Below are 22,605 nucleotides of genomic sequence, written 5' to 3'. Positions count from 1 at the left end.
AGTTTTAGTTTAACAGTACTAATTTGAAAAACACAGTATATTCTATGACAATAATTTACCAAACATTTCCTGGATCATTATACACTTTAATTTGATTGACATGATTTGGCATGTGAACATTTTGTATAGGTTTTCAATTACTAATATTTTGATACTCTAGTCTGAAAACTTGACTTACTTGGAATATGGTAGTCAGTTTTCCATTCACATATATCTTTAGGTAATCTGGTATTGTCAAACACTGTAGTGACCATATAACACGGCTGTCCATCCTCATAACAGTAAGATATATTCATACTGACCAAGTACATACTCTCTCCTGGTATATCTTCTATCATGTAGCTAGAAAATATATAATGAGATGTCAAGAATTTATGCTTATGATTAAGCATTGGTATGCAAAGGTTACATTAGATGATATCTGAAGGTCACTTTACTGTTCTATAATATTTTAAATATGAATCTGTTCTTAGAATCCTGAATAACTTACGTCGTTTAAGATTCACAAAAGAAAAACAGACTTGTAAGAAAAAGAAGAAAAGTATTTGCAGACATGCAATATATAAAACATGATTTAACTTATAAAGTAGCGAAAAAAGGAAAAAAAAAGAGGAAAAAGTATTGAAAAACAAAGATTGCCATATATTAAGCCAACACTCACTCAATCATAACTGATCCAACAAGAGCAAACTGTTTCTTGGTTCCTAAAACAGATGTCAATTGTTTACTAATAATTACGCAAGACTCACTGCATAAACTTTTGTAAGTTACAGCTGAAATGTTTGATTCATAGCTTGTAATCCTTTGTAGTGAAATTGTATGTAATAAAGTTTAAAAACAAAAATGACATTTAAGGAACCATTTTCTTTTTCAGGATTTATCACTATCAATTCTATTGAAAAAAATATAATATGAATTTAACAATTCAAATTCAAATTTGATAAAAAAGTGTGCCAAAAAAATGTTTAATGGTTTGTAAATCTGGAGACAATCTTACTCACTTTATTGAGCAGATGACCTAACTCTAAAATTAGCACTTATTTTTTTTTTTTTATCAAATAAAAATCTGGTACCTACCTTCCATGTAATCGATCAAAGAAACATTTCTATTGAAACGTTCAATTCCAAGATACAATATTTGTTTACAGGGGTCAATATGTAGATACGTCCTGAATGACCTTGAGAGGAAGTCAATTTCAGTACAACATTCCACTGCAGTACAACCTGAGGTCAGGTGACATTTTGTGGAATCTGTAATGTTGGGTAAACTCATAGTCTTTGTACAACCTACAAAATGTATGAATAATAAATATATTTTGAAAGATATATTTTAATATAATATTTTGTTTTTCTCATTAGTTTTTAATATTTTTGCACGCTATAAGATAAGGAGTTAAGGTCATCCTGTTTACAAGAATCATGTACACAGTTGTATTTAATAGGCCTGGGAAAACCAAATTAAGAGTCCTAGCATCTTTTTATTATGTCTAACAGTCTCGAGCTCCTTGATAATTGAAGGATTTTACTCTTTTTTCAAGTTTGCTGTGATATAACCATTTACTCTTAACTTAAGTAGTTAGATATGTCAATGAATTTTAATAAAATTAAAAAAGAAAGCCATCAAAAAATATTTTCGCACTACTTTTAACTATTTTCCAGATCTTAAGATTTTTGTCTCATTTTACTTTCAGGGTCCCAACCCATATAGAGTTATACTAAACTATCCCCTTACTCATACCTAACCCTAACACTAGCCTTACCCCTAACATAAACCAAACTGTAACATGACCCAAAGTACAGATACTTCTTAAGTTTAAGAAGGATATCTTTTTCTAGAATTAACAACTTTTTTCAATATAAAAAAAGGTTTAAATTCCCTCACCAAGATTCCATCCGTTTGTATATTGTAGACCAGTTTGTCCACATTGTTCTGTCTGTAAATATGCAGCCATGTGAAGGTCATCCAGGAATGATGATGCTGCCCAGTCAGGTAGAACTTCTCCGTCAGGTATTCCATTGTCAGCATACCACTGGGTCTTGGAAAAACCTGAAAAAATATAGAAATAATTAACAAACCATACATGTACAAACTGATCACATGTAGTTAAAATATTGGCAAAAAAAAGATGGTTGAAGATTGTGACATTCACTGTAAATTCAAGTATATTCAAAATAAAGTGTTCCGTTGATTCCTAAGTGGGATGCTCACTTAACTTGCACAATCTATATATAGATTCACTGTCTGTAAACATTAGCAGTAAATATCATAACTTCAAAAGTCTTAAAACATACTGAAAAAAATAGTTGAAAATGGTGCATCCATACCTGAGGTTTTGAATCCTTGATCGTAGCTACATACTCTTTTAGGTAACTTGGTGTTCTCAAAGATTGTAAATGTGTTTTCCAGTGTACAGGTAGTACCTGAGGTTTCATAGCAAAAATAGGCAATCACATTTAACAGATAATAACGTTCTGTGTAAAGATCTTCTATATTGAATCTGAAATAGAAATAATATGCGATTGATTGATGGGTGTTTAACACCACTTTTCAGCACTATTGGCAGTCAGTTCTTATTGGTGGAGGGGGCCGAAGAGAACGACCACCTTTGGCAGGACTTGACTAGACTTGGGACAATTTGGAGCTTGACAGATGGTAAAGACACTTGTCAAATGTTTAGCACAATATGTTGCCCTCTATAAATTGTTTTTCATTTTACTGGGTTTAAGGGCTTCTGTCTCATTATGGTAAACAAACATTTCTCATCATTCATTTTTATTTCATCTTTAATCTTTCATTCCCTTCACATTTTTCAATAGAACAATATAAATTTACAGACAACATTACTTTGTCTAACATATGTTAACTGTTTTTCTCACTTTTATTCATCAAAATAGCAGGCACTTACTTGAGACGGACAATTCCTTGTAAACTGTAGTAATGGTCTTCTCCTACAAATACAAAAAATGAAACATGAAATTCAGCCATTTTAAAGAATTTTCGCTGTATGTCCAACCTCCCCACCCACATAGGTCCAGTAAAGACAGGTTTTTAATTTATGCAGGATTTGGTTTACACAGTTTTCACTGTATCTATTGCAAAAAATCTGTGGGTATTAACCTTGATAGAAAAAGACAATTTCATTATCATACCCTATTTACATGTAACTAAACTTATTCACATGTAACTTACCCTATTCACATGTAACTAAACCTATTCACATGTTACTTACCCTATTCACATGTAACTAAACCTATTAACATGTTACTTACCCTATTCACATGTAACTAAACCTATTCACATGTAACTTACCCTATTCACATGTAACTAAACCTATTCACATGTTACTTACCCTATTCACATGTAACTAAACCTATTCACATGTTACTTACCCTATTCACATGTTACTTACCATATTCACATGTTACTTACCCTATTCACATATTACTTACCATATTCACATGTTACTTACCCTATTCACATATTACTTACCCTATTCACATGTAACTTACCATATTCCAATGTAACTTACCCTATTCAAATGTTATTTACCATATTCCAATGTAACTAACCCGTACCATATTCAAAAGTAACTTACCATATTCAAAATCACTGAGTGTTCTGTTGTATCTAGCTCTCTCTATACTGATACTGAGCCTGTTTGAACAGGGATCCAGTAGAAGGGAGAATTCAATTGACCTCTGAATCAGATCATTCTCTATACAACCTTGAACACCTGTACACATAGTAGTTATGTGGCCACTGACTTTGTCTGATAAAGCTGGCAACGTCAGGTTAGCAGCACAATCTGAAAAAAGAAAAGAATGCATAAAAGACCTAATTGCTATTTTGATATCTGCGACACTTCACTGGGGAAAATTGTGACATTTGAACAACTGATGTCATATAACAACAAATTTAGCTAATTAACTCATTTAAAATGGTTGGGTACAATTAAATGATTATTACAACTTTTTAAACAGTAATAACTTATTGCAAAAATAAGATAAAGTGTCTTCAGGTTCTAATGCAAATCTCCCATTGAAAAATGTTCTGCAGAAGCAGATCTCTAATTTAAAGTTTCAACAGCTGACAGCTATCAAATAAGATTAGCATTGTTTTATACCTTGTGTCCATGATTCATTGTTATACAGGGCACCAGTTCGGTTACACATTTCCTCCTGCATGAATGGTGCCAGGTTGGTATCCTCCATAAACTGTAGTAACAAGTTTGGTGTCAAGGGATCAGTAGGACCATGGTTTCTGTTTATCATATATGTGTACAGTGAAAAACCTGAAATTTAAAAAAAAATGATTTTTCATCTAAAATCATCAGAATTTATTGTATTCATAGTGACATATAAAACAAAAGTTATGTTTAGTTTACATTTGAGCTTAACAGTATAAAGAGAATAATAATACATTGTCTTGGATCATAAAATGAATTTGTACTTGGTACAAAACAGTAAAAAAAGCCTCACATTTCTACCTGTTTCTAAGCAACACAAAAATTTATATTTTAAGACAATGTATGATCATTCTGTTCATTTTTTTTATATTCTAAAATGAAAGAAAAAAAGTGAACTAAAACAAGGTACATAAAAATTTATCAAATATTTCATGAAATGAAAGTTTTTAATTAATCAATATTAATCTAATCTTGTTGATATGCATAATCTATATAAATACTAACCAGATATATGGAAATCAGAGCTCCAATCACATTGTTTCTTAGATAGACAATATAAATACAACCAGATTTATGGAAATCAGAGCTCCAATCACATTGTTTCTTAGATAGACAATATAAATACTTACCAGATATATGGAAATCAGAGCTCCAATCACATTGTTTCTTAGATAGACAATATAAATACTTACCAGATATATGGAAATCAGCGCTCCAATCACATTGTTTCTTAGATAGAAGGACTTTGTCCATTAGTATGTTGGCTGCTTTAACGGGTCCAGCTGATTCATAGGATAATGTTAGATTTAATGAAACCAAAAACTGTCTGGACTCATATAGATTCTCTATTACAAAGCTGTAGAGAAAAAAAAAACGTTGTTACCTTGTATTTTACATTTTTTTTTTGGTCTATTCAAACAGAACCATGAAAGAAGAACTTATTTATGAATTTTGTTCAGTCAGGTTGTTTTCTCATAGATATTTACCTCATTCATATGGAGTATTTAAAACAGTTATTCTACTTTAATAAAACATATAAACAAACCATACAATTATAATAAATTATGAGGTTATTGTGATCACTATAGTTCCCAATCTCTGACCACTGTAGCTACTAAAAAGTATTATTTTTAACAATAACATTTAAATCCAAGCATTGCAACCATATAACACATAAAGGTCATATTTAAGAAATATAAATGTCATCCTTTGATATAAGTGAGTAGAATACTTACTCCATTGTTAACAAACCAAACAGGTCCATACTTTGTACAACTCCTGTAAATTGAGACAGACATTGTTAGTTCGACTCAGCTATTTAGCAAAGAACTGATATTAACATCAGTAAATATTGGGAATGTCAAATAAATAGATTTTTAAATGAATAAAGCTCAAATTGCAAGAAAAAATGAAGAAACGAGAAAGAATACGTCCATGATTTTTTTTTAATTCAACATTATTGAAATCTTAAAATTAATTTTAAATACCCCTATCTAGAACTTACCCCACTGGTAGTCATGGAAGGGAACTTTGAACTCCAGTTTTTCAATCCTGACTGACAGTTCAAAGTTACACGAGTCAATTTCAAGCTCTGTCTCCATTGTTGTACCAAGCAGACCAACGTCATGACAACACCTGACAAAGCTACAGGTGGCGGGTATGTAACACTTCATCATAGACGAGGGTAAGTTTTCCAAGTTAGAAGCTGAGCATTCTGTAATGTAAATAGTATATCATGGAATGTTTAAATAATTAACCATTAACATTTAAGCTTATCTACTGTTATCAATGGACAAGAATATTTTGAAGTAATTTTTTCTGAGTTACCAAGACTGTGAAATATTAAAACAATTTACACATTTTCAGGTCAATTGCTTTATCAAATAGAAAATTAAAAACCATGATTTTTCTAATAAAACACTTCAGTTTATGCCAGAAACCTACCATCTTTCCATCCATTAATGGCTCCTGTGTATGGTGAATTGTATCCCTGACACGGTGTGTCTGCCTGGTAAGGTCCAACATATAGAGCCTCTGTCAGTTTGGCTATGTCTACGGGGAACAGCTGGGCATCAGATGTTAGGTTCATCTCACTTCTCCATTCAGACTCAGAGAAGTCTGTAAGACAGTAATTATAAAATTGGTTTCAAAATATCATATTTCTCATTTCAAACTTTTACACTAGCATTACCAAATTTTCAAGTTTCCCTCGCTATCGAAAAATATTATCATATCTTAGGTCTACTGTCATACCTGTATATAAAGGTAGATATCAGAGACTACAGAAAACTGACCTCATATTAAAGAGAGGTGAGCTTTGAATTGAGGTTCCAAATACAAAGGTATTACACTGGTCTAGACCTAATATATTAATAAATTGGGCAAAGACCAATTTGACAGACCCTGTCATGGTATTAGTTAACATCTTACTTGGATCTCTGAAGCCTGTTTTCCACTGACATGGCTTTTTATGCAGAATAGAACTATGGAAAATCATTGATTCTAATTCACATGGCGCTGATGACTCGTAGCAGATACTGACATTCATGTCAACAAGGTATTGGAAGTTGTTGGTCAGATCGTATATCACATAACTGGAATAAAGATTAAAAATACACAGAATCTCATCGTAAAATATACATTTTTAATATCTTTACAAGAAAATTTAATAATGGTGAACAATCAATAAATTAAAATAAAACAAAACAAAATAATTAATAAAAGATCTGATTTAAAAAAAATTACTTCTTTCACTAGTAACAGTTTACTGTATTATATTATAAACTTTTGCAAAAATCTGTTTATAATAATAAAGGTCAGTCACTTTGGTTATAAAAAATATTATTTTGATTTTAGATACTCACTCTACTCTAACAACATTTTCCATGTAAAACTGCTGTAGACCTCCTGTAATGGATAAAAAATATTATACATCAAGACTATATACATTGTTTACTTAAGATAAATGAATGTTTACAATTTTTTTACTGGAAACCCTTCAATTGTCTCCTTGCATTGAAGTAAAGTATATGTTGTATTATAAAATTGAATAATATCATTTTCTAAATTTCAGCCTGGTCAACCTACTTTTTAGAAGCTTATTGGTTATTTATCCAATTTGTTCAATTTTACAATTTGCATGCATGACAATTATTCAATTTAAAGTTTAGCAAACAATAATTTAACTTACTAAAATTAAAAATATTAATTTCTTCTGCAAAATTTTATTTTAATTACATAAATTAACAGATTGAGTTCTATATAACATATAAATTTCATTTTCATTTTGGTTCTTGTGTCTTAATATTAAAAGCAAACCAGATGCTCCACAAGGCGCAGCTTTATACGACCGCAGAGGTCAAACCCTGAACAGTTGGGGCAAGTATGGACACAACATTCAAGCTTGATACAGCTCTGAATTTGGATTGTGATTAAATAGTTGACACAGAATGAATGTGGTCTAAGAACTTAAACTTAAAAACTTAAAAATTTTAAATTGGACATTTACCTTTATGGTCCAATATCCAAAATCTAAATACATGGTTAGATTCAGCATAACAAAGAACCCCAAGAATTCAATTTTTGATGAAATCAAATAAAGTTCAATTTTGGACCCTTTTGACCTCAATGTGGACCAATTTGATAACCGGGCCCAAATCTAAATACATGGTTAGATTCAGCATATATCAAAGAACCTCAAGAATTCAATTTTTGTTGAAATCAAACAAAGTTTAATTTTGGACCCAGATTTGGACCAACTTGAAAACTGGGCCTATAATCAAAAATCTAAATACATGTTTAGATTCAGCATATCAAAGAACCCCAAGGATTCAATTTTTGTTGAAATCAAACAAAGTTTAATTTTGGACCCAGATTTGGACCAACTTGAAAACTGGGCCAATAATCAAAAATCTAAGTACATGTTTAGATTCAGCATATCAAAGAACCCCAAGAATTCGATTTTTGTTTAAATCAAACAAAGTTTAATTTTGGACCCCAATTTGGACCAACTGGAAAACTGGGCCCATAATCAAAAATCTAAGCACAAGTTTAGATTCAGCATACCAAAGAACCCCAAGAATTCATTTTTTGTTAAAATCAAACTAAGTTTTATTTTGGACCCTTTGGACCTTAATGTAGACCAATTTGAAAACAGGACCAAAAATTAAGAATATACATACACGGTTAGATTTGGCATATCAAAGAACCCCAATTATTCAATTTTTGATGAAATCAAACAAAGTTTAATTTTGGACCCTTTGGGCCCCTAATTCCTAAACTGTTGGGACCCAAACTCCCAAAATCAATCCCAACCTTCCATTTATGGTCATAAACCTTGTGTTTAAATTTCATAGATTTCTATTTACTTAAACTAAAAGTTATTGTGTGAAAACCAAGAAAAATGCTTATTTGGGCCCTTTTTTGGCCCCTAATTCCTAAACTGTTGGGACCAAAACTCCCAAAATCAATGCCAACCTTCCTTTTGTGGTCATTAACCTTGTGTTTAAATTTCAGATTTCTTTTTACTTAAACTAAAGTTATAGTGCAAAAACCAATGTGTCTTCAGACGACAACAAAGACAACGCTAAAGTCATACCAATATACGACCACAAAATTTGTTTTCGGTCATATAAAAATTACCTACCAAAGCTGAAGTCATACAAACTTCTATTGTACTCCAGATAATCAATCGTCAGAGACAAACTTTGGTCACATGGGTCCAGAAGAAGGTTCACATCAATGTTACGGTTCAGTACCTCCGTATACACACAGCAGGTAACACCAGTACAACTACTGGTCACTTGACAGGTAACATTGTCATGGAGCATTGGCTTGTCCACATTCAATGCACAACCTATAATCATATTTTCAAAACAGTGTTAATTTTCTCTACCATTGTTTAGAAGTCAACAATGCAAAACTGTACAGTTGAGCATAACACAAAAAAGAAACTGTTATAAAGTATAGCTTTCATAAAACTATTTAACATAAAACAATTTCAAATAAAGTATAAACATTTTTTTTAGCATCTGATCATCAGTATAGAAGTTTTACCTTTTTGGGTATTTAGTTAAATTGTCTTGTGTGTGACCCTAGATCTGTTTACGAATAACCTTCTAATGTCATGCAACAATCACTTTTTAATTATGACGATAAATGTTTTCAATTGTGATGCAACATTTTAAAGGAACTTGTGTGGTCTTAAAAATGGCAAACAAATTTGCATACAAGTGTAAATACGTCTATTCAAAAAAAGGAGCTCATAGCATTGTTTTTTTATATTCTGTATCACAGCATAAGAATTTCAGTTCAATAATGTATGAAAGATTTATTTTGAGAAAGTATAAATCTAAATTATATCAATGCTAATGAGTCAGCAAATCCTACTGGTTTGTGAACAGCTTGTATAAAATACATGAAACATAAACACAATCAAACATCAAGGAATCAAAATTTTAAATTGCAGTTGTTCATCCCAAGGTTACCACCTCCTGATTGCCAGCCTGGTGATGCTTTGGTACACTGTGGTTCCTTCATGTACTTACCTCCTGATTGCCAGCCTGGTGATGCTTTGGCACACTGTGGTTCCTTCATGCACTTACCTCCTGATTGCCAGCCTGGTGATGCTTTGGTACACTCTGGTTCCTTCATGTACTTACCTCCTGATTGCCAGCCTGGTGATGCTCTGGTACACTGTGGTTCCTTCATGTACTTACCTCGTGATTGCCAGCATGGTGATGCTTTGGTACACTGTGGTTCCTTCATGTACTTACCTCGTGATTGCCAGCATGGTGATGCTATGGTACACTATGGTTCCTTCATGTACTTACCTCGTGATTGCCAGCATGGTGATGCTATGGTACACTATGGTTCCTTCATGTACTTACCTCCTGATTGCCAGCCTGGTGATGCTATGGTACACCGTGGTTCCTTCATGTACTTACCTCCTGATTGCCAGCATGGTGATGCTTTGGCACACCGTGGTTCCTTCATGTACTTACCTCCTGATTGCCAGCCTGGTGATGCTATGGTACACTGTGGTTCCTTCATGTACTTACCTCCTGATTGCCAGCCTGGTGATGCTATGGTACACTGTGGTTCCTTCATGTACTTACCTCCTGATTGCCAGCCTGGTGATGCTTTGGCACACCGTGGTTCCTTCATGTACTAACCTACTGATTGCCAGCCTGGTGATGCTTTGGCACACCGTGGTTCCTTCATGTACTTACCTCCTGATTGCCAGCCTGGTGATGCTTTGGCACACCGTGGTTCCTTCATGTACTTACCTCCTGATTGCCAGCCTGGTGATGCTATGGTACACTGTGGTTCCTTCGTGTACTTACCTCCTGATTTCCAGCCTGGTGATGCTATGGTACACTGCGGTTCCTTCGTGTACTTACCTCCTGATTGCCAGCCTGGTGATGCTATGGTACACTGTGGTTCCTTCATGTACTTACCTCCTGATTGCCAGCCTGGTGATGCTATGATACACTGTGGTTCCTGCATGTACTTACCTCCTGATTGCCAGCCTGGTGATGCTTTGGTACACTGTGGTTCCTGCATGTACTTACCTCCTGATTGCCAGCCTGGTGATGCTATGGTACACTATGTTTCCTTCATGTACTTACCTCCTGATTGCCAGCCTCGTGATGCTATGGTACACTATGGTTCCTTCATGTACTTACCTCCTGATTGCCAGCCTGGTGATGCTATGGTACACTGCGGTTCCTACATGTTCTTACCTCCTGATTGCCAGCCTGGTGATGCTATGGTACACTGCGGTTCCTGCATGTACTTACCTCCTGATTGCCAGCCTCGTGATGCTATGGTACACTATGGTTCCTTCATGTACTTACCTCCTGATTGCCAGCCTGGTGATGCTATGATACACTGTGGTTCCTGCATGTACTTACCTCCTGATTGCCAGCCTGGTGATGCTTTGGTACACTGTGGTTCCTGCATGTACTTACCTCCTGATTGCCAGCCTGGTGATGCTATGGTACACTATGGTTCCTTCATGTACTTACCTCCTGATTGCCAGCCTCGTGATGCTATGGTACACTATGGTTCCTTCATGTACTTACCTCCTGATTGCCAGCCTGGTGATGCTATGGTACACTGCGGTTCCTACATGTTCTTACCTCGTGATTGCCAGCCTGGTGATGCTATGGTACACTGTGGTTCCTGCATGTACTTACCTCCTGATTGCCAGCCTGGTGATGCTATGGTACACTATGTTTCCTTCATGTACTTACCTCCTGATTGCCAGCCTGGTGATGCTATGGTACACTATGGTTCCTTCATGTACTTACCTCCTGATTGCCAGCCTGGTGATGCTATGGTACACTGCGGTTCCTACATGTTCTTACCTCCTGATTGCCAGCCTGGTGATGCTATGGTACACTGTGGTTCCTGCATGTACTTACCTCCTGATTGCTAGCCTAGTGATGCTATGGTACACTGCGGTTCCTTCGTGTACTTACCTCCTGATTGCCAGCCTGGTGATGCTATGGTACACTGCGGTTCCTGCATGAACTTGGCTATGTTTAGATCACTCATGAGAAGAGAAGCAGCATATTCTGGTAGTGGGTTTGATAATCCTTTACTAGCTTTCCAGTCGGTCAGTGAAAATCCTGCAAATATAATTTTTATATGAGTAAAAGGAGATGTAGTCAAGTATCCATAGGACTAAAGGATTGCGATTGAAGCTTTTTAGAAAGAACCCTCCCCCTTTTGCATGTAAATAATATCCCTAAATTGTAATGCAATTTTTATGTAATCACAGTTATTCCATTCATAATGAGCTTTTATTCACAGAAAGCAGACATTTAACTAATGCACCACATTAATATATGTGATAATCAACATTTATATATAATTATGTTAACAAAGTTAAAAACTAAAATATCAACAAGTACAAATCTCATCATGACCTTTCAGATAACCTTCTTTTATATGTATAGACACTAGAGTGGCTAATGGAAAAAACAAGGATTAGGTGCAACAATTCACGACACAAAATCAGTACACACACTAAAAAAACAAGGATAAGGTGTAACAATTCATGACACAAAATTAGTACACACACTAAAAAAACAAGGATAAGGTGTAACAATTCATGACACAAAATTAGTACACACACTAAAAAAACAAGGATAAGGTGTAACAATTCATGACACAAAATTAGTACACACACTAAAAAAACAAAAACAAAGAAACAGTGCTTTTATTGCTATTGTAACAGACATTTTCTTATAATTGGTAAACGTCTTAACGTAGTTTAGTGTGGTAATTACATAACAGTATATTGGACGTCGCTACTTAGCGACTGTATTGTGATCTTATGTAGTTTAGTGATGTGAAGAGGTTCTTCATTATTTCAATAGAATGTGTGTCAAAGCTTTTCATATTCTTTAAAGTAACATTGAGGCATACAACATTGAATTTGAACTTTAACTAACCTTACTGTAAATTTGAAGGCCGCCTTTAGTACCTTAGTTCAATTTTTTTTATTGTAAATATGAGGCATTTCAAAAATTGCAGCTGATAGATTACCTGGAATGGCAAACTGGCCATTAGATGTACATGTAGGTTTGTCTAACTTAAGACTACTTGCTACTACTCTCTGTACAGCACAATCATCATTGGCCTCTAAACATACACTCAGTGTTACTGACAACAAGTATGAACCATGTATTGGCAATTCCTCTATTTGGTAGCTGAAATTTACACAAATTCATAATGTAACCTCACTCCATTAAACCCATTTTGTAACAAAAATTCTGATATTTTTTATATTTATTTGAACAGTTCTGGGAATACTTTAAAGTATGGTATCCATTATGAAGCAGTAATATAAGTAGTATATTGAAACCTGTATAGTTACTGATATTACTTGAACTGCTTTTAGTGTTATTTTGACATTGTGAAGGGAACTTGTATATCACTACTAAAACTTAGTCAAGAATGGACTTGATACCTCCCCCCCTTTTCCCGCTTATGACTATTATTGAATAAAATTATACAATGATAATCCAAGGACTTTATTTTAAGTTCTATGCATTTATGATATTATAACTGTTTGTGTCTGATGTCAAAATGTTTGCTGCAATTTAATTCCTTTTTGCAGATTTTGAATATGATATTTTTACTAAAAGTAAGACTTACTCCATTTTGAAGACACCATTTATGTAGAACTTATCTTGTGTACCTGAAATAAATCAAGAAACATCATTTATATATACAGGAAGTATCATCTCTTTACTTAACTGTAAAAAGAAAGTACATTTATAAAAGGAATAATAGCATATATATATATAGTTGATAAAAAAAAGCTCTCTAAAAATAGAATGTTTGACAAAGTTTGTATGGATGGAAAGTTTTATAATGAAACACACTATGACTTCTAATTATTTATTAACAGAAATTTTCTGATAGTTCATATGCATATATGTTCTTTTTCATTTTATTTTTCAATTATTCATCAATTTTATTATTAGGATAATATGTTTTATTTATTATTCATTTACGACGTTAATCATTTTCTTTCCACAATTGAACTCACCAAACTTGTAGGTCAAAAGATTCTGTTCATATTCCAGACCTTCAATGCCGACAGTCAATTTGTATTTACAAGCATCAACAGATATTTTGTACAAGAAGGACCTTCCAATGATAGAGGCATCTACACAACACTGGAACCCTGTACAATCTGGTAACGTATAACAGGTTGTCTCTGTTGGTTTAATATATTCCAGTGTCAAGGACTGAGTTGTACAACCTATAAACAATATAAAGCAGAATTTACAATCCACAGTCTCACTGTATCCATTTTCTGTATCAGAAAAGAATTATGGGTAATTTCCTTGAACATACACCAAATGTAAAAATACTGTTATACCTTTGTAGAGGATGTTGTTAACCCATTAAAAAACTTTGATGTACACTAATGAAAACATTACTTAAAATCCATGTTTTTGAAATGGTAAATTGAAAACTTCTTATTTTAACTTTTTTTTCTCATATTCATATTGATTATATAGATTTTTCTCTTTTTACCTCAATGTAAGACTTTTAAACATCTTTGCAATATTAAAGAACACACAGGAAAACATTGTAGTGTACTTTTATTTGTCCTATCCAAAAATAAATTGCATAAAAAATTGTTTATATGATATATGGGTATTGTTTATACTTGCATTAATATTTTATGAATTACAAATGGCAGTGAACCAATGCCTGTTTTATCTTCAATTTGATAGAATCTCTAAAGTGGATACCTAGAGTGCAGGGTTGTTACAATTAATGTAATTACAACAGTCTTCACATAATATTTGATAAGAGGAAATTGCTTTTACCTTTCATCCATCCATCGTAAGTGGTACCGAATGGTGAAGACAGTCTGTTACATGAGGGCTCCAGAAGATACTGTGACACACTGGCTGTATTCAAAACCTGCTGTACAAAGTAGCTAGGAAGTGTGGTCACTCCAACTAGATGGTATGTCTGTCTCATTGCTTCCAAAGAGAATCCTAAAAAAAAAGTAACAATAGAATAGACTGTATACAAATGGCTTATTTTGTACATCATTACAGAATGCCATTAGTTGATTACACTTGTTCTTTACCAATAATAGAGGGCTGTGAAGTGTGTAACATGATACCACAACAATTTGTCAACCAGAAACCTGGCCGTGTGATCATAAAAATAGGGAGTATGATTATTGTATTCAGGCTCAGAAGTCAACCAATTAAAATACACAATTTGGTGTTCCAATCACAAATGTTGTTCTCCGATTACTGAGTAAAGTTTTATGACCATAAGTCCTGTAAAATCAAATGTAACCATTCTACTAGGCTTAACCAAATAATGGTACAGTGGTGTAAGTAATCATGCCTTGCAGATGAACAACACTGATGTTTCCACAACAAACATTTGGGGGGACAGGGTATATCAATGATGGACTTTAAGAATATGATGTATATAAAATGAATCAAGTACATCATGTACATGTAATACAAAATGTTTTCAAATAATTGAAAATGGAGGTATTACCTTTTGTAATTTTGCTGGAAAATGACTTATTTCTCAAGTCTAGAAAAAAGTCTGAGCCATTTCAGTTTAGATGTCAGAGTGACACCCTTTTTGCTGTTGATAAATTAAAATCATGATTGATTGCTAGATAACATACATACAAATACATTGTGTATACTGTAAGGCATATCTTCCTTAACATACCTGTAACTACAAAGTCACTGGAGAAATCACACGTTTTCTTGTGCAGTAAAGTGTTGACAAAAATGTTTACAGGTCCAACTTCACATGCTCCTGATGACTCGAAACATACACTCAAGTTCATATTTACTAGGTACATATTCTCAATTGGTAAGTTGTTGATGGTAAAGCTATAAATGTTCAATAGTAAAGAATACATTTGATATTTTTTAATAGAACACTTATTCCAATGATTTATATACAAAAAAAATCAAATCATTTGGAAATATTTGCTCATCTTTCAAAAGATCTATAAAGTATTTAAGAGTGACAAATGTAATGTATTGAAAAAATTTCAAATCTTTAATAAGAAGGGGGAAAAAATCAAGTTTTTGCAGGGCTAACGCTACCAGGCGACTAGGGCGAAGAAGTCGCTTTCCCCGACCCCCAAAAGCGAAAACAAGTCGCCCTGTTGTTTACGATACTTGTTTTCAGTAGCTTTCGTCATCTGACATTTTCAAATTTTTCCAAGTTGATGAAACATCATTTTTTTATTGATAATTAAAAAAATTTAGATATAAACGATTAATTTTCATAAGAAAAGAGGTTGAAGCATTGTCTTTACAGTGTGTAGCAGGTTATTTAATAAAAAGACAACTTTTTATAACTTCATGCACTTCCTGTGCTTGTTACTCGAAAACGTACATCAACCTAACTTTCGGTGGCAAAATAAGTTTGTTACTTCATTTAAACGTGATAAAAGTTGTCTCCAGTAAATGTTTATTCCATTTATTGCATTAAAAACGTCATGTTCCTTTCCAAAAAGCTTGTCAAACATCGTTTATTTTTCTACTAATTCAACTTATTATGGCCCAGCTTAACTTTGTATATATCTTTTGATGAGAAACACTGAATTTCATACACAATTTAGTTTTTAATTAAATTGTAATTGATATATCATAATTTCTTTACCTTTTTGACATAAAAAAATAATCTTTTTAGTGCTAGATATTTAGTTGGTAGTTTCTCACAAGAACCTAAACTTAACAACTTTGAATTTGAACTGTTACTTTAATTGTATACTCAGATATGAATTGAACAATATTAAAAGAACATTATTTACATATGACCCTTTATACTATAGTAAAATCCAAGCATTGTAGCGCAGCGCGGGAAGGAGCACTTCTCTTTCAAATCTCACCACTTCTCCCTATCAGTTTCAGAAAGAGAAGTCACTTCTCCCTATGATTCTGAAGTAGTGTGAGCCAGCCCTGTTTTGATATCATATCAGCAAGTTTATCTATTTGGTCTTTCACCAGATATCTATTCAAATACATCATGATATAATTACAACATGGGGAGGAAAAGAACAACTTACTCTATTCTTACAACTCCTCTCAACCAAACTTGCCATAAATCACCTAAAATTAAACAGGAAGAGCATATATCAAAACCATGTCATAACAAACACTTTTGGTACACCTTTCATACAATAAACTCATAAAAAAGCGACTGCACAAAATTCTTTTATGTTTCAGTAAATGTAATTTTACACAATATATATTGTTTGCTGTTTGGATATTATATTAATTCTTAAAACTAACAGCACAAATTATTAACTATAGGTTAGCGAGACTAGTTGTAGGTATATCTACTTTGTGGATCTAATTGTAAAGACTATACTTCATACTATTTCAGAAATTATAATATCATTGAAATCAAAACAAAACTACTACATTTATAAGGTTATATTCTTAAAATGACTAGGAACCACTGTCAAGATTCGTCATTCCTTAAAAAGAATTTCCTTTAATTCACCGTTTCAGAATTTAATGCATTCTGGGTAGTATTTTTAAAAGTGTACACCAAAACATTGTGATTGGTTAAAAACATCCTAAACAATGGAAATTCAACCAATGGTGTGAAGTTATTAACATTTTGAGGTACAAGCAATGAGATTACCCATAGTCCTTTAGATTCTGAAATATTGAATTATGTAACTGTTTTAAGACATTCAGTTAAAATTAAAGATGTAATAACAGTTATTTTGGATTTCTTCCAGTATTAAATCCTTTTGCCCTGCATTCTTACCATATTGTTTTTCCAGTAGACCGACATTGAAGTTCATTTTTTCTATCTGTACCATCATACGAGCATGACAAGGGTCTATATCTACAGCAGCATGGAAACTCCTGCCAAGTCTTGGTGAGAAAATACTACAGTCTATAGCGGTACAATGTGGCTGAAGAGTACAATTTGCTTCAGGAGAAATGTCTGGTAGATCTACCATGCCAAATGCACATTCTGAAAATAATACTATGGATTTCAACATAATTTTCAAAACATTTGATTTGATGACAGTTGAACCTTAAGTTTTAAAATTTTTACTACAATGTTCAAATAAAGAATTTAAACAATTTTTTGTTTAAAGAACTTATCTTTTTAAACAGAATAAACCCAAAAAGGGTTGTTCAGTTGCAATATTCCGCAAACCTGGGACAAGCATTTTTCTTAAGAAAATTGTATTTCTTTATGACATGAAAAAGACATTTAGGCATTACAGTCAATTATCTCAACATATTACTTAATTTTATAACGAAGCAATTCACAGAAAATTGAAGTTCGCTTTTCAAGTCTTTTGCAGTATCTTGCAAAAAGAAATTATAAAACAAAACAAAAAGTGTAGGAATTCATTCCCATGGCTTTTTCCATCTAAACATCAAATGTTAGAAGTGAGTATAACAGTAACATATTTTTCTCTCTATTATAAATTTACAGTCGGAGTCATTGACTACAACGTTACCAAATAACGGGATATTTGAAATGTTTAGTTTTGAACATTTTAGAGTATTGCATTCGAATAGGAATAACAGAACTGAAGAGTTGCCACTGTCAATTAGGGATTTGATAGTGGCAAATATTCCTTTTACTGACTCCTACGTGTCGTCAGTAAAACTGCATTTGCGGCCTTCAAATCTAGTACTGTTATTCCTTAAACATTATACACAAACCAAGCAAATAGTGTGAAACGGAAGCTCTTGATACATTTCAAACCAAGTGACTTATTTATTAAGGGGACATAACTCTGATATACCATGTCAGATTCTTATGGAAACATGTGTATGCACTTACCATCATTCCAGCCGTTACTACTGGCATTAACTACAGTAAAACTAGTAGGTTCATAGAACTTGACAATGTCAAGGACTTCTTCAAGGTCATCTAGGGTATCACCTGTCAGGGGTGTGGCATCTGTATATCCAGTTGTGGAAAGCCAGCTGGTATAACTAAATCCTAAACAAAATAAAGATGTCACTGATGAGTTTCATGTTTTTGCATCAGGGTTGAGGGATATCATTCATTGAATATATGTCATTGTTAAATGGTTAAACAGTACTGAAGAAAGTTACCTTTCTTTAAACTCAGAATAAAATTTGCTTAAAATCAAAAATGTTGCTTGTGTCAAAATTTAAAAGATTCAACTGTTTCATGTCAAGGAAAATACTCAATATGATTTCATTTCCATTAAACATCCCATGAAATAAAACTTGTTAGTTACCTGGCTGTGCAAAATCTGTCTGTGTATCACATGTATGTTTAGGTAACAATGTATTCTGGAAAATTTGTGACACAAACTGACAATCTTGACCACTACTCCAACAGATGCTGACCGTCATGTTGACCACATACATTCCACTGTACATTAGATCATCCACAGAGAAACTATAAAAACAAATCAGTAATTATCTTTAATTCCAAAAAAATAATGGCAGAAATATACATAAAATTAAAAAACGTCTAGATAATAGAATTTTGTAGTAAGTCCATCATGCCTTCAACATAACTGTCATTCTGATAAGACTTTGATAATGGCATTATGTCCATCGAAAAAAATACAGTTAGTAGCCTTTTAGTGAAATACACCATTGTTCAAGCTTAGTTTATAAAACTATGTGAAAAAAAAACATGTGTACTACAAAAAAGCACTATATACATATGCCAAGTAAAAAAATTAAAAAGATAAAAAAAAAGTATCCTAAAATGTTTTGTGAAACATTCTAGTAAATAAAGAGATCTCTATCCTAGAAAAGAATTCACAAAACAAGAAAATTATTTAAAATACTTTTCATAATATCAAAATGCAAAATTTAGGTTAATTTTATATTCCTTGTAATAAGCAGTCTGAAAAAGAAGACATTAAAATAAACATTTTCCTCCAATTATCTCTAGAAAAATTAGGAGACAATTCATTTTTATTAATAGTTTTTAAATCATGTTTTTGTTTTTATTTTTTCAGGAAAGAACGAGGAATATGTAATGTTCTATGTGACACTGTCCTCTGATACTGTACGAAACATAAATTCTATAGTGAAATTAAACAAGATTCAGTTTGATGAAGGAGCGGACTTCAACTCTTAGAGATGGTGTGTTTGTATCACCTGTATCTGGCGTCTTTATGTTTGCTTAGACAACACTTACATATAGCGGAAAAAGTACAGATACAGAACCCAGAGTTGATAATGCAGTAAAAGCTAAGCAAATTATCTCCCTTTGATCTCAGGGGGAAGTATTTAAACTACTCTGTTTGTAATTTGCAGGGTAAACAAAAATGAACACATCTGGATTCAAACAGGAGCTGGTTTTACCACTGAAAATTACTCTGATCACCTATTTAAAGGTTCTAAAAGTTTGCTTATGGGCAAATTAATTCATATGGTTTGAAATTTAACGACAAAAGTGGTATGAATTAATATTATCAAGACTGTATAGAACCTTGTATTTGAATGACTGGGTTTTAGAATAAATATTTAGCCTTGTATATTTTTTAAGTGCATATTTCAAAACAATTACGACATGAGTGGAAGATATTTTATATATGAGCAGTCTTCCTAAAAAAAACCACTCATACCTGTCAACCTGTGACGATGAAAAATGCAGGTCATGACCTGCATTGAAGAATGAAATCTCAGGTCATAACGCGTACGACTTTTTCGAGCTGAATTTCAGTATTTAGGGGACATTTTTCTTATAATTTGAATCAAAGTTTCCAAAACATGTTCACTTGGTTAAGTAATTTAAATTTAATTTTATTACTAGTAATTATTATTTCATTGCGCTTTTAAAAGCTTTTGATGAATTCGTGTAAAAACAATCATCTGTTATTGATATTTCTACAAAAGACCTCTAATGTATTTCAGCCTCATACATCGACTGTAAGATATATTCTACAAATTCTACAGATGAAAGTATTTCCATTGTTTGTGGCCAGCTAATCAGCCTTGTAACAATAGAATTAGAATGTAGTAAAATAAAGTTAAACAGTTAAAAGAAGTATAGATGAAAAAATAATTTTCAACTTTTTTGTTTATAATTGTATTAAGGTATGAAAATAATGAAAAGTTATATTTCAATATGTATTTGAATTCTATTTGTTGTAGATTTAATCTTTTTTACCTCAAAAAACGTAAATATAAGGAACAATTTTGAATGGTGACAAAAAAGGGGAAGTAACTCAAGTTGAAAAATGTTTGTAAAAACAACAGTGAAATTTTTTTACAACCTTAAGCTAAGGTAATTGGTGTTAATTAACAGTGTGTTTGACACCAAAGCTGTCAAGTGAAGCCATGCAGTTAAATGGGTCACTTAATTTGACAGTTTACACAGCTAGCTGAACTACCTGTTCATGGTAGAATTACGAATTTGCCGGTATTTCAAAGGAAAATCACTTATGAATTCAATCTCAAGGCTAAGAAATCCAGGTAAAAACGGGTCATTTTCGGAATTCCCGGGTTATTCAATGACCCGGCGGGTGTCCCGGGTGATCCCTTAGAATTGTGAAAATCTCGGGTCACACACGCAGAATACTGGTCAGTTGACAGGTATGTACACTACTAAAACAAAGACTATAATTGTCCATAGGACACCATGCTCACACTATCATTTTAAAATGACATTTTGTTATATTCAGTGAACTGGCAAAACACATTATAATGAACATGTGTACTAAGTTTCAATCTGATGTGACCAAGACTAAAGATAAATTACTCAAACCAAATATTTTAACCCGATACAGAATAGACAAAAGGACTGACCAGAAAACATAGTGCCTCCACTAATGTCATAGGATTGGGCTTCATAATTTTGTGGAAAAACGTTGAATGCCTAAGGGGTGTTCCAGTGGTCTTGGAAGGCACTTAAGATATACATTTCTTGCCTCTTAAGACCTCCATATACTTTTTTTCTGGAACCGTACTAACAGTTAATTTTCTGCATACCTTCAAATTTACTATTTTTAAATTAGTGAATCCAATAATTACCTGACTTTGTATATACCACCAAGATCTAACTCGTAACTCTTCTCTGAAAGAACAAAGAATAATACATAAATTTTCTTATATCAAGTTTTTTCCTTTTTTTTCCTATAAATATTGGAGACAGTGTACATTGACATGTTTCCTCCTTTTTCAGATATATTTTTCTAGTTGTCTATTGTTTTCTGTGTTATTGGGTTGCTGTCTCACACAAATCTTTTTAATCAAACAATTGATTTATTATCAAAAGTACCAAACAATTACAACACATAAAATATTAATCCATACTCACCAAAGTCAAAGCCAATGAGAGAGACTTCAAAGCTGTATTTCTCTACCCCAATCAGTAAGGTGAATTGACAGGGATCTAGACTAAGGTAGGCATTGAAGTCACTCATGGTCTCAGGGTCATTGACACAGCAGGACACTTCAGAACATTTACTACCAATTAAACAAACAATATCTCCATCCAGAACACCAGGGGACACTCCAAATGTACAGTCTGTAAACAAACATTTCAGATATTTTTTTTTTAAACAAAATCATTTGAAAATTCATCTAACATCAATTTTTATCTTAATCTTAATTGACTAAGATTGTCAGTTTTTCGACCAAAGTTTAGTGGTTCTCTCCGTGAACTCTGGCTTCCTCCACCAATAAAAACCAACAGCCACGAAATAGCACAATAGTGTTGAAAGTGGCGTTAAACATCAATCAATAAATCAATCAATTAATTTCTTAATTTATGTTTATTTGCAACCCATCTGGCAGGTTGATGACTTCAATGAATTTCAAGTGTTGCTTTATTTTACACCATTTCAGATATAAGGTAGGTAGTTTTAACATTTTATGTCAATGTTGAATTTAAAATGGCAATACTTTAACATGTAAAC

At 32.8% G+C, this 22,605-nt stretch overlaps 2 protein-coding genes across 2 annotated transcripts in view; both read right to left on the bottom strand.

Annotated features, from left to right (window-relative positions):
* Positions 1–10,253, bottom strand: part of LOC143064586 (uncharacterized) — a 115,867-nt gene extending 105,614 nt beyond the window's left edge. The window contains exons 1-16 of the mRNA XM_076237509.1: positions 10,190–10,253; positions 8,833–9,042; positions 7,052–7,094; positions 6,618–6,781; positions 6,132–6,305; positions 5,692–5,901; positions 5,423–5,465; positions 4,880–5,043; positions 4,125–4,292; positions 3,597–3,806; positions 2,907–2,949; positions 2,326–2,498; positions 1,883–2,047; positions 1,078–1,287; positions 662–704; positions 179–342 (exon numbers count right to left, since the gene is read on the bottom strand). Of these exons, the coding sequence (XP_076093624.1) occupies positions 179–342; positions 662–704; positions 1,078–1,287; positions 1,883–2,047; positions 2,326–2,498; positions 2,907–2,949; positions 3,597–3,806; positions 4,125–4,292; positions 4,880–5,043; positions 5,423–5,465; positions 5,692–5,901; positions 6,132–6,305; positions 6,618–6,781; positions 7,052–7,094; positions 8,833–9,042; positions 10,190–10,238 (2,233 nt within the window). The 5' untranslated portion in view covers positions 10,239–10,253. The remainder of the gene's footprint in view (positions 1–178; positions 343–661; positions 705–1,077; positions 1,288–1,882; positions 2,048–2,325; positions 2,499–2,906; positions 2,950–3,596; positions 3,807–4,124; positions 4,293–4,879; positions 5,044–5,422; positions 5,466–5,691; positions 5,902–6,131; positions 6,306–6,617; positions 6,782–7,051; positions 7,095–8,832; positions 9,043–10,189) is intronic.
* Positions 10,254–11,624: 1,371 nt separating this feature from the next.
* Positions 11,625–22,605, bottom strand: part of LOC143061777 (uncharacterized) — a 41,473-nt gene continuing 30,492 nt past the window's right edge. The window contains exons 33-44 of the mRNA XM_076233776.1: positions 22,005–22,214; positions 21,719–21,761; positions 18,961–19,124; positions 18,534–18,695; positions 17,493–17,705; positions 16,780–16,822; positions 15,426–15,592; positions 14,546–14,719; positions 13,753–13,968; positions 13,356–13,398; positions 12,744–12,907; positions 11,625–11,821 (exon numbers count right to left, since the gene is read on the bottom strand). Of these exons, the coding sequence (XP_076089891.1) occupies positions 11,625–11,821; positions 12,744–12,907; positions 13,356–13,398; positions 13,753–13,968; positions 14,546–14,719; positions 15,426–15,592; positions 16,780–16,822; positions 17,493–17,705; positions 18,534–18,695; positions 18,961–19,124; positions 21,719–21,761; positions 22,005–22,214 (1,796 nt within the window). The remainder of the gene's footprint in view (positions 11,822–12,743; positions 12,908–13,355; positions 13,399–13,752; positions 13,969–14,545; positions 14,720–15,425; positions 15,593–16,779; positions 16,823–17,492; positions 17,706–18,533; positions 18,696–18,960; positions 19,125–21,718; positions 21,762–22,004; positions 22,215–22,605) is intronic.

Source organism: Mytilus galloprovincialis, chromosome 1, assembly GCF_965363235.1.
Source record: "Mytilus galloprovincialis chromosome 1, xbMytGall1.hap1.1, whole genome shotgun sequence".
Lineage (NCBI taxonomy): Eukaryota > Metazoa > Mollusca > Bivalvia > Mytilida > Mytilidae > Mytilus > Mytilus galloprovincialis.
This window is presented reverse-complemented; position numbering and strand designations above follow the sequence as displayed.